The sequence below is a fragment of the Phasianus colchicus genome, chromosome 1 (genome assembly GCF_987193195.1).
Source record: "Phasianus colchicus chromosome 1, bPhaCol1.hap1.1, whole genome shotgun sequence".
NCBI lineage: Eukaryota > Metazoa > Chordata > Aves > Galliformes > Phasianidae > Phasianus > Phasianus colchicus.
This window is the reverse complement of record NC_143436.1, coordinates 160676135-160689109: the sequence shown is the minus strand read 5'-3', so window position 1 is coordinate 160689109 and position 12975 is coordinate 160676135. Positions and strand designations below refer to the sequence as shown.

The 12975-nt window shown below is 36.4% G+C and overlaps 1 protein-coding gene across 2 annotated transcripts in view; it reads right to left on the bottom strand.

Moving 5' to 3' along the window:
• PCDH9 (protocadherin 9) overlaps positions 1–12975 on the bottom strand; it is a 710954-nt gene that overhangs the window by 380063 nt on the left and 317916 nt on the right. The window contains exon 4 of one of the 2 annotated variants that reach the window (XM_090131111.1): positions 8631–8696. The exons of the other annotated variant lie outside the window; for it this stretch is intronic. Coding sequence (XP_089987237.1) covers positions 8631–8696 — 66 coding nt within the window. The remainder of the gene's footprint in view (positions 1–8630; positions 8697–12975) is intronic. 2 annotated transcript variants of the gene reach the window in all.

Here is a 12975-nt window from a genome sequence, read left to right as displayed (position 1 = left end):
AGTTTCTGATACAGACTGATTGATCAGAAAGAGGAAATGAAGCCTGAAAACTGGAAACTTCAGAAATTCAAGTTAGGGGTGATCAGGGGGTGGTAATCAGGGGCAAATGAAATATCTAGAGATGTTCTGAAAGGACAAAAATTTCAGGAGACTTGGCAATTATCAAGATCTACTTTCATACAGGTGAATGACAAATGAACTAGAGAAGGGACTCAGTAGGACCAGTTATTCAAAATAATAAAAATAAAATAGTAAATAATAAAATTTGAAAAGCACTTATAAACTTAATGGATTTGCTTTGTAAGGTCTGGTAGGAAACTGCCTTGGAGGACAAAAGAATCCAGAAGTACTGGCTGATCGATGGCAACTTCCTCGAAGCACAAGAAAAGCCCCAAATTCAAGCAAATACCGCAGAGGGTCAGCACTGATAACAGTGAATTTCTGACTGAGTTTATTTAAACTACAGAAGTCAATGTTTTCTTGAAGTTGACACTAATGAGGACTAGGACTGTGAATCATAAAAAGAAAGGTGTCTCATCAGCAAATGGAAGGCAAAGGAAAATTTGGTAGTGCTACTCAAATTCATAGGGAATCTAATGACATATGGCATGGGAAAAGCTAGGTTTCCACTGATAATGAAAGTCTCAAGAATACCAGCTTCAGTATGCCTGTTCCAGGATTTGGGAGACTGAAGAATTTGAGAGATCCACAGCAGAAGGTAGAAACCAGTTCAGTAAACAGGATGTTATAAGGGAGACACGGTCTTCAAATTCTGTGTCCAAAACAGAGATATTTAGGTATCATACAGTTACCTTCTCAGGTTTATGCATCTTGTTTTCTTGATTTTAAATAGTAGACATTGGTTTAGAAACACTGCAGTCATTATCATTTCAAATTAAAATAAATTATTACAGTCTGTGCATTTTCTTCTTCAGAGCTTGAGCACCTCTCCCACAGGGACAGGCTGAGATAGTTGGAGCTCTTCTGTCTGGAGAAGAGAAGGCTCTGGGGGACCTTATAGCAGCCTTCCAATATCTGAAGCCTACAGAAGAGCTGCAGAGGGACTTTTTATAAAGGCATGTAGCAACAGAATGACGGGAAATCACTTTAAACTGCAAAAGCTAAGATTTAGACTAGATATTAGGAAGAAATTATTTTCTGTGAGGGTGGTGAGGACCGGGTTGTCCAGAAAGGTTGTGGATGCCCTCTCCCTGGAGGCATTCACGGCCAGGCTAGATGGGGATTTGAACAACCTGGTCTAGTGCCTTATGTCCCATTTTCAAGAAGAACGAGCAAGAGAATCTGGGCAAATGAAGGCCAGACAGCCTAGTCTTGCTATTGAGCAAATTCCCCCTGAATGCCACATCCAGGCATATAGAGGAGACTGGACTGCAATACAGGCGGATACTACACCAGTTAAACTTTGACATTAATAAAATTCAGCAATGGCATAGAGTCCTGTCTTGGGGAGGGAATAACTTCATGAAATAATGCATGCTGGGGGCCAAAAGACATATTGGTTCTCCTGGACAAAAAGCTCAGCATGAGTCAGCAGTGTGTCCTTGAGTGATGAGAACCAATCATTTACCAGACTTCATTAGTAAAAACGTAGCCAAGAGGCTCAGGGAGGTGGCTCTTCCATTGTCATCACCTTTGAGAGACTGCTTGTGGAGTAATGCATCCAGTATGGGGTTTCTCAGTACAAGAAGTGTACTTGGGAGTGGGTTGAAAAAAGCGTCACCAAGCTGGTTGGAAGCTGAAGCATATAAAGAGGGGCTACAAGAGCTTCATGTGCTTTATCCTGAGAAGATTGAGGGGAGATCTAATTGCACTTTCAGCTGATTATGGGAGAACAGGGAGAGTATAAAACAAGGCACTTCTTGTAGGTGTGCAGTGATAGGCTGAAAAGCAAAAAAGTTGATACAAGGAAGTTGGTATGAAGGAAGAGTTTTTCACAAAAGTGATCAAACTAGGGAACAGGGAACCTAGCAAGACTGTGGCAAGCCTTGGAGATATCCTTAGAGATATTCAAAAGTTAATCTTAGCAAGGCCCTGGACAACCTCATCTAAATTAGCTCTCTGATTAGAGCACTGCAGCGAATGACCTCTGAAGGTCCTTTCAACATGCCTAGACTTAATACATTTAGAACTTTCATTCTTAAATAAATTTTCAGTGGATAATAATTTTTTTTTCTGTGTAATTTATCAAAGTTAATCTTCTTAAACATTACACATTTTTATATAAGTTCAATTTCTGACTGCCTAAAGTTCTCCAAAGATTGTACTACTTTGCACAGTATGAGATCAATCTTTTACACATATACACAAATAAGCCAGGAGATGTTAGGAAAAAAATAATTAAAAAAAAATAAAAATAATAATAAAAAACCTTTGCCCCTTCTGTCACTTGTATTGGTTCCATTAAAGCCAGTCAGAAAGTACAGTTAGTTGGTTCAGATTGTTTTTTCAAGATAAGCAGTGATAGAGTAAGAAGCTAATCTGTTGGCAGGACACAACTGGCAGCCCCACACTAACCTAGAGTAATATATAATGAAATTGCAGAGTCATTTTTCAGAAAGAGAACAAATATTAGGAAAGTTGATTCAAAGCCATATTTTGCTTTCTCTTCTTCCTGCAGAGTGGAAATCCTCAAGGATATTTTCAGAACACAGATTGCAAAAATCACAACAAAATTTGGTAGTAGGATGTTTCTTCTAATTGTAGTTATGACATTTAAATTAAGACTATTTGATTACTCAGCTCTTTCTCTCCTTCATGATGGATACATATTCAATTAGAGTAATCCCCACTGGGATTGTGAACAGTATAAAGTAATCCCACCTCTATTTTTCCTCACATCCCTGAGAAACAAAGTATAATCTGAAGAGTTACAGAATAACTAGCTTTCCTCCAAATCTCTTCATAAGTATTCACCAGAAAGCTAATATTTGTATAGATACACCTAAAGGAACTTTGCTACCCCCAGGAGAAATTTTGCTGAACTTTACACAGGGTATAACCATTCTTAGAGTAAGGAACAGTACAGAATAAGTGTGATATTTGACTTTAAGCTAGGTCTTCGCTCTTAGTTACAGATGCAATTGCTCAAAGCCTTAAGCCTGCCTGATTCAGATGTACTGATGACCTCTTGCTGTTAGTAGCACTGGAAGAAACACATGAGGCTCCTTTCAAAATCAGATATGAAAAAAATCCACATAGGGGACTATTACATTATTTCTGTTAAGAAAACATGTCTCAAAAAAATCTCAAGAAATTCAGCAGCCAAGTTATTAACCTATGACCTCCCTTTAGTCCTATATTTAATTACTGTATATTTTTTCGTGAAAAGAAGCTAGAGGTAGAAGAGAGCTATGTAGTCTTTTTAATGTAGGAACTAGATCCTAAATTAAACCCACATATTAAAATATTTAAATATTACTTACAATTAATAATTCATGACTAATGGTGTCTTCTATCTCTATTTATGGAGAGACAGATATAAGCAAAAAGAACATCTTATTTTATATATTTAGGGAGAAATTTTTTACTTAAAAGGAAATTCTTCTGTCATGGTTTTGTGATTTTTGGTTTTTGGTATTCCACATCATAACATCATGTGGGGCACTGGGAGTTTAACTGTTAATGCTCCAGCTCTGGGTACCTGCCTGGAAGAGAAGAACTACATTCCCTAGGGGACTTTGCAGTCACAGAGAGTCTGGAGATGTAAGTCCTGGCAAGGTCACCTGATGCACTCTTTTTTGCCTGCTTTTCGTCAGCTCTCTTCCCTTTTCTCCCTGCTGCTCAACTGGACTGCGCATCTCACCTCAGCGTTGTGGTGAGGCCTATCCACCTTTCGGACATTCTCTCTCTCATTATATTTGATTTATTAGTTTCAATTTTAATTATATTGTATTATAGTTTGTTATCTTGCATTTGATAATATATTTAGTAAATAAGTTTGTTTCTCCTCAAATCGTTGCTGCTGTTTTTAATTATTTTGGGGTCCCCTGTTCCCTTTTTCCAGAGGCGTGGATCTGCGGATCCCTGCGCCCCTCTAGTCACGGAACTGGGCAGAACCAGCCCGTAAAACGTTGACATTTTTACTCAGAAGTGATGAGCGAGTGGAACAGGTTGTCCGCAGATGCTGTGGATGCCTCATCTCTGGAGGCATTCAAGGCCAGGTTGGATTAGGCTTTAAGGAATAGGCTGGCAACACTGTCCAGGGCTGGAACCAGATGATCTTTAAGGTCCCTTCAACCCAAAACATGCTATGATTCTATGATTCTATGATTCAAAGCATTACATAGTTTAAGAAAAAGTAAAACTGTCATATATTTAAATACTAACAGCAGTGTCCTGCTTCCAGAGCAGATTTGTAGTGAATGCCTTCACCCAGAGACAAAAAGATACAGTCTTTATAAAAGATTATGATTTTCACTAGATGTCAAAACAAGGATGAGAGATAAAATCTAAATTTATGTTCTCACGTGAGGAATTAGATTTGTTATAACACTGTTCAGACTTTGGCATAGGACTCATTAACATCACAAGAGAAAAGCACAGACAAGGAGGATAATATAGAATCATAGGATCATTGAATCATCAACGATGGAAAGTCTTCAAGATCATCAAGCCAAACCATCAACCTAGTATACAGAGTCCCATCTCTAAACCATGTCACAATGCCACAGTGTTAATCTGTACGAGCGGTCTGGGTGACAGTTTTTTAAGACAACAGACAGACATGGCCTAACCATATTAATTAGTATACCATATATGTTATTTTTTTCTACACATATCACACTCCTAACATTCTAAAACATATAGGATCCCATTGATCAAAGTATTGGAATATCATATAATAAGAGAGGAACAGAACTATCTTCTCCCCAGTAGGGCACTTTGTTTTCCGTATGGCACTTCATCTGCTTCTGCAGTACATCTGTCTCGCAGAAAACATTAGATAGTTAGATTCACTAACAATTACAGGCTGCAACAAGTTTAATTTCAATTACAGAAAGAAAAGAAAACAGCTGGGATACCCATAGGGAGGCACAGGCAACAAGAGGGTGAAAGAAAAATCAGAATGGTACATTGCACGCTACTAATTAGGGAGAAATGAAATCAAGATAAAAATGTAAGCCTTTATACAAATACCTGTCAGTTTTACTAAAACTACATTTGAGACAGAAAAATAATACTTAGAAGACCAGTATTTATTTTAATTTATTTAAATGATTCTGAACTAAAAAAGCAGCTCACTTTTGAAAACAAAATAAAACCCAATTACAAGTAAGATCAGTGTTAGTCCAACATCTCTGAATTGCACCCAAGTTAAGACTCTTCTTTTAGTCATTGATAGGCATTGAAAGTTATGGCCAGAACAAAATACAAACTGTGAAAGCTTCTTCCAGGTTAATAACAATATCTACATATGAAGAATCCAAAAATAAAATATGCAGAGCATTCAAATTCTCAGAATCCTGACTCAATCAATTATTATCATCTAGCCTGAACAGTTAGAGAAAAATATACAGCTTCAAAAACTTTTTAAGTGGAATAGTTCCTACACAATCTACTGATTGGAAACCAAGCCATTTACAAGGAACGTACTCAAATGAGATACTTGAATACGCACAGATTTTATCCTTTAACTTATCTCATTACTGACAGTTCAGTATCTCTTTGATCTCTCAAAGAACTTTAGGACAAGCTCAGTCATGAACATCATGCACTCCATCCATCCATCACAAGTCTGCCCTTCCTTTTGCTTTTGACTACTCCATGCATTCTTTTTCCCTGTATGCATGCAAACTCTCAGATGTGTATGGGGAGGGAGTTTTCTTCCCCAAAGGAATGGATTATTACATTCCTAGAAGGAATCAGGTTAAATTATAGCTCATGAGATAGATCACATAATCTGATCACATAACTGAACACTGATCACATAAAGCCACCATGACTACATCTGCACCTCTACAAATAACTAAATTAACCCACTATAAGCTTAAAGACAAAGCAGCCATAGTGTACTCCATGCTGAAATTGTTGCTGACTTCACACTGCTGTAACACATTTGGGGTGGGAGGCTAGAGAGTGGTAGAGCCCTCAGTGACAACTACTAGTTGGCTTTACATATGGATTATACCAAGGAAACTGGCCTGAGGATATGTAAATAAAGAGACAAGACTGCATGGCCCACTAGCTTGGTTTGTGGCTTATGCCAACAACATTATTTAGAAAGCAGCATACAATTAAGATAATAACCACTCAGTGATAAACACATCAATGGATATCCAGCATCATAAAGAAGTCTGAGCATGACCTGCTGCATACAGGGCCTCAGCTGTCAATCATGACCCAGACATGCTGCATAATTGGAGTCAGTGTCCTGGTCCTGCATGTTAATCTGAACTAGAATGGAAGAAGTGATGTCAGTATGTGTGTAGTCATGTATGTGTGCTGTAGAATAGATTTCAAAGAAGTGAAATTGCTATCTATCTGCTAAAATTTGTCTCACATGCTAAGTACATTTTAGATTACTCATGACTAAGTGCTGTGTTTTCATTCCTATTTCCATCCGACTCCATTCTAGTTCATCCACAGAATCATGGCATCTGAACTGCTGATAAGCAGGTATACCATACTATTACCTAAAAACTTCTGCATCTAATTTTGGGCCCAACTACCAACTACCATTAGAAGTAATGACTAAAATCTAACTTCAAAGAAATAGAAAATCCATGGGGTGAGAAACTTGTTTTAGGAGAGTTTTTGTTGTTCTTTTTTTCTGTTTTTTTTTTTTTTTTTTTTTTTTTTTCATTCTGTTACAAACTAAGTTACTGAGAATGTGCTTTGCCAAAAAGCCTTCAGAAAGAGACTATGTAATTGCTGTTTGCGTGAGGAAAGAAAGAACTCACAGGTAATTCAACCATTAAAATATAAAATAATAAAAATAACAAAAAAAAAATCTTGATTCATTCTCAATAATACATTGAAAAAATGATAAGTTTTCATTCATTTTATGGACCATCAACACTGTTTTGCTGTTTCTCAGAGTATGATGACATATCAGTATGAAAATTGAAAAAAAAAAATATTATAAGCGATTTCTATAAATCAAGAAGTTGAAAATATTTTTCAAAGCTGAATATTTACATCAGTGGGAATGAAGCCTGCTGCCATTAAAAAAAAACAAAAACAACCATAATAAATGCATAAAAATAGTAATACATAAAAATGCATAAAGATAAAATAATAAAAAACCCATAAAAATTCCACCCTAAATTTCATCAAACAGAGCAAAAAGTATCACGTATATATATATATTAAAAAAAAAAAAAAAAATACAACAAGCATCGGAAATTATATATATATATAATATAGTACACTTACTGAAATTCAAAAAAGCTCATTCAGAATATTTTACAGTAGGAAATGAAAGCAATTTTCCTATCTATCTGTGAAATGTCTATACCGAGGGGGGAAGGGGGAGGGGGTGTGGGGGAGAGTCTATTAAGGCTAAAAAGCCAAGTATTCTGTAGTTCTGTAGCAAGGAAATACAATTTTAAGTTGAATGGCTGTAAGTAGAAACTTGTCATTTTCTAGGAAATTTTCTTCCTCTGATGTACCTTAAAGCAGCTGCCATAGAATGATAAGTTTTGGTGAAAGAGGGCTAAATGATGGAGGAAGAAACTTATTGTAAGCTTTCAGTTTGAACAAATGTAAATAAATGTAATTAAAAGTATCATAAGATGCGACCAAATTCAATTGCTGTTATTATTTTTAACCTTCATAAGACATCATAGTTCTGAATTTCCATGTAGCATTTTGTATTATAAATTTAGACAGACTCTCTTCAAAAAGCTCAGACAGTAAAGAGATCCTGAAAGCTCTATTCAGATTCTACTATGCTTTATTTCTCAAATGAAATAAATAAAATAAGGAGACACACACACATACACAAGATTATTATTGCTGTTATTATAATTATTATTTAAGAAGGAGCATGGAACCTGATGGATTAGACTGGAGTTCTGCACAGAGAAGAAACTGTGAATCTAAATAGACCATAGCTCCTCTTATTCCAGAGCTTTAGAAATCAGAACACTGAACCCTGGTTCTTCTCTGATTACTGACCCTGAAAGTGAACAACAGCCAGCATCTGCTTGACTCATTTTCAGAGAAGCCCACATAGTGCTTCAAAGGAGACTGTTATTTTCCTTGGCTTACTGCTAGGTTGGAGTCCAGAGTGTTATACAAAACTAGTAACGAAAATTGCTGGAGAATGGTACTGTTCGGTAGGCCCACATGTGAACTGTGATTTGTTCTGATGGCAAGAGTTTGTCTTTATAAAAATAACAAAAAAAATCGTATTACAACCTTCAGGTGAGCAATTCCCCATTCCCCTAAGATGGTAGCTCTTGTTCACTATAAGCATTACTTCAACCTCACACCAGTGTGAAGGTATTGAACAAAAGAGGTTATACGCTTGAATAAAGTTGCAGCAGTGTACTTTAAGTACACTGGGCAGGAATTTTGCCCATTGAATTCAGTGACAGCAGGGCCTAAAGTACCTAACTGAAAATTAAATGCTTATTTTATTTATTTCAGTGGATCTGGTATCTTACCACCCATGGTTTGTCAGGTACCCAAATCTCCCACAAGTACTTCGGCATATCTCCAAATTTCAGTGCCTAAAAAGCAATAATATTTAAATAAAAAGGTGTGTCATTCTTACTACAGATCTTCAGATAGCCCACCTCCCCAACAGCCCAGTATTTGTCAAACATAAAGCAAAATGTGAGCAAATTTCTGTTGAAGGAAGATAAATATCTTTTTATTCAAAAAATTCAAAAAATTCAGATGCCATAGCTTGGTGTTACCAAACATATTCATTGTATCATTAAAGTGCTATATCAAACATCAGTTTGGTTTCTGAAGGCTGACCGTGTAACATGTTGTTGCACCAGGCAACAGATTTTCAGATGCCAGAGCAGGATGTTATTTTTTTTGTTGTTGTTGTTCTGTATAGTGAACTACCAACTGAAATGGCTGTCTTATAATAAGAAGATTTCTTTTTTTAATTTAATGCTCTATTAAGCTTTTTATTAAGATATTGTTAATCAACACTGAGACTCTAAAAAGCAAAAACAGCAGATCTTTAAAACTACAATTAAATGCGTAGGAGCATTAATGGATGTTCATTCTCTGTTACTAACTGCTGAATATAAATAGCACTATGTACTTCAGGTTCCCTAAGAATGCTCAGAAACCCTAAAATATCATGTCTTCCAGATCTTGACTCAAACACACTGTATACATGTGTGACTATAAGATAATTGTGGAGGGAAAATTCAGTAGGTTACCAAGTTTAAAGAACCTTCAAAATTGCATATTCCAATAGGAATTTAATTGCTTATCCATCTTGACAAACAAATAGAACCACAATAATTCTGAACAATTTAAGCCAGAAAAGCCCACGTATTTGAAAATATAGTCTGAAATAAGGTACCAAGGCAGTACCAACCCTTTTTACTGTTCTGTTTTATTGGAGAAAAGAATGCTTCCCAGAGAGAGAATGTTAAATTAAGAGTAATGTATCTAGAAAGTTGGACAATTTCAAATCTATTCTTTGTAGAGCAAAAAGCCCAAATTGCAAACAAGCCTTCAGTGCACCCTATTCAGAAAGGATATTATTATTCTGTACAGAATTGTTTATCCACTCCTTTTCCATCATATAGTGAACAAAATCCTCAGAAAACTTTACATCAAATAGTGCTTTTAGTTGCAGCAGAAAACACATGTCTCTTCCAAAGTACTCCCAACAGATACCTCAGATATTTCACACAAGTTCTGTGTTCTTGGAGAATTATATCACAGTTCTAAAAGCTTTTTCAATAACTCCCCTTGAAAGCAGAAAGTCATCTTAAGTATTTATATCTACCAAAAATATGCTCCTCTGATATCTGAAGTTACATTTTCAACCGACTTCAGAAGATCCCTTCTTTGCCATCTAAAATTTTACTTAAAATAAAATGTTATGTGAGCAGAAATGTTATTTTGTCTTGCACTCTGAATCTAAAGTTACTTATACAATCCATGGAGATCAGTGAGTATAGCTTAAGAAAAAGGTAAAAGCCACAGAGAATGTTTCATTTTAAAATCTTCCTATGCCTCCTCTGGTACTTTACATGTGATTGTTTTCCTCATTTACATGAGTACAAATGAAGTGCAATTCACCCAAAGGCAACAGAATTAAACTGTAAAAAAGCAGAGAGAGGGTCCCTGTGGAACAAGCTTTCTTTTTGGAGTGTATATTGCACAGTTCCATCCACTTCGATAGAGTGATGAATTTCTGAAGGCTGACTGTGTGCCATAATATCAAATATTTTATTACTTGTTAGAATGTCACCTCTACATAAATCAGTCACCTTTACAGAAATAGTAAGTATTGTTTTTACCAAAAATAATTGGAAAGGAATCACAAGAATAATTTCAATAACAACAAATAATGAATATTTTTCCCGTTCCCTTAGGTAGTTAGTTGAAAGCTTATCTAGGCCATCAAAATGAAAAAAGAATGAACAGAAATCAAATACTATTCATAGAAAAACTGCCAACTGAAATGACAAATATGTTGTATCATTAAATATGAGGCCTTTTTTCTACATGACTGCTTTCCAAAAAAGACTGCTTCAACATAAGATTAACAGATCCTCCTGGAAGCTATACTAAGGCATGTGGAAGAGAAGGAAATAACATGAGACAATCTGCATGGCTTCACCGATGGCAAGTCCTCCCTGACCAAGCAGCACATTTTTCTATGACTGCATTGATGGACAAGAGAAGAGCCACTGATGTCATCTATTCGGACTTCATTAAGGCTTTTGACATGGCCCCCACAATATCCTTCTCTCCGAATTGGAAAGATATGGATTTGATGGGTGGACTGCTCAATATATGAGGAACTGATTGTGAGATTGTACACAGAGTGATGGTTAATGGCTCAGTATTCAGATGAGATCAGTGGCAAGTGGTGTCCCTCAGGAGTCAGTACTGGGCCTGATGCTCTTTAATATCTTCTATTGAATCCTCAGCAAGATTGCAGATGACACCAATCTGTGTGGTGTGATTGACTCAGACAAGGGATGGAATGATATCCAGAGAGACTTAGATAAGCTCAAGCAGTGGTCCCAGGAGTATTTCATGAGGTTTAACAAAACCAAGTGTGAGGACTTGCATTTGGGTCATGGCAACCGCCACTATCAGTACAAGTTAGGGAATGAAAGGATTGAGCACAGCCCTGCTGAAGAAGACCTGGGAATATTGGTGGATTGCAAGATGAGCATGAGCTCGCAATGTGCCCTCACAGCCCAGAAAGTCAACTGTTTCCCCACATGGTCCATGAGATGGTACACCTTCTCTATGAGGACAGGCTAAGAAAGCTGGGGCTGTTCAGGGAGACTTGATTATAGCTTTTCAGTGTCAAAAGAAGGGCTATAAAAAAGAAGGGGACAGACAAAAGTGGTTGTTGTAATAGGACAAGAGGGATTGGTTTCAAACTGACAGAGGAGAGATGTAGATTGGATAGAAGTTTTTGTTTTTGTTTTTGTTTTTTTAATCATAAGAGTAGTGTAGCACTGGAACAGTTTCCCCAGAGAGGTGATGGATGCCCTCCATTCCTGGGGACATTCACAGTCAGGCTGGACGAGGTTCTGATCAACCCTATCTATCTGTAGATTCTCTCTTCATTGCAGGGGAGTTGGACCCTTCCAACTCAAAAGACCATGTGATTCTAAGTAAAACATATTTTATCTTGGGTTTTGTAATAATTAAGATCATTACATACTGCATGGCCAGCAAATAGACCAGGGGAAGTAATATCTTCCCTGATTCTCCATCTTTCTACAGCTTCTCTTTCCAAGCAGACAGTAGAAAGAGGTAAAGAAAGTGGCTCCTGCTCTCTAGTTTTACAAGTGACAATTGCAACTAGAATTAAATTTGGACCATGGTCTTCACTGAAATAAATTACAGCTGGAGGATGAAAGAAGGTTTGGATGCAAGAAAAACAAATAAATGAAAAACCAATCAGTTTCAGTAGGAGATGAGCCCCTTTTTCATGAAGTCATTGTAGAAAATTCTCCCATTACTGAATGTGAGTAAACTCATGATTCATTAAATGGCTTATGACTGCCTTAAACTTTTAGACCTGGATTTGAGATGTCTTAAGTATGTATATCTTCTTCCTCAAGAAGTGTTCAAAATTCAAAATGTTTTATCATTAAACATACAAGACTTGTTTCTGCAAAAGCTTTCTATTAATCTCCCCAACTCTTCCTCTATTTCATGTGATGACATCATCAAAGCTTTCAATCAAAATAAACACGGACTTTTTATTTCTGCTGTCATTGACAGAAACAAAAAGTTGAATATTTTGAGGGAAACAGTTTGTGAGGAGAAGGGAAATAACAAAGTCAGCATCATAGAAGAGATTGCAATCGAACAGAAAGAAAGGTAACACACACACACAAAACAAACAATAAGAAAACAAATTAAAAAAAAAAAACAAAAAAAAAACTTGCCAGTTGCTTTTTCCCAGTAAAAGGAACAGACAGAAAAACAGACCTGCTAAAAGTAATGAAAACAACCTACTGTGTCATCATTTTATGCAAGAAAGGGAGAGATTAGTCTAAGACTCCTACAATAATATGGATTTTTCAGCTGACAAAAGCAATACTGCATAAGATCTTTTCTGTGCTTTATTTCTAATTACTTTCTATCCTTTAATGAACAAGAAAGTACGTGATCTTGAAAGTCCTTGTGCAGTCAAAACTCCCACTAAAATTAATGGGACGTTTTTTTCAGCCTAAAAGCTCTGAGATCAGGCCTCAAACTTAGCTCTTTCTAAGCTTTTTCCATTAATCAAACATTTTAAGATTCCACTGTTCTTTTTTTTTTTCCTCTTTTTTTTTT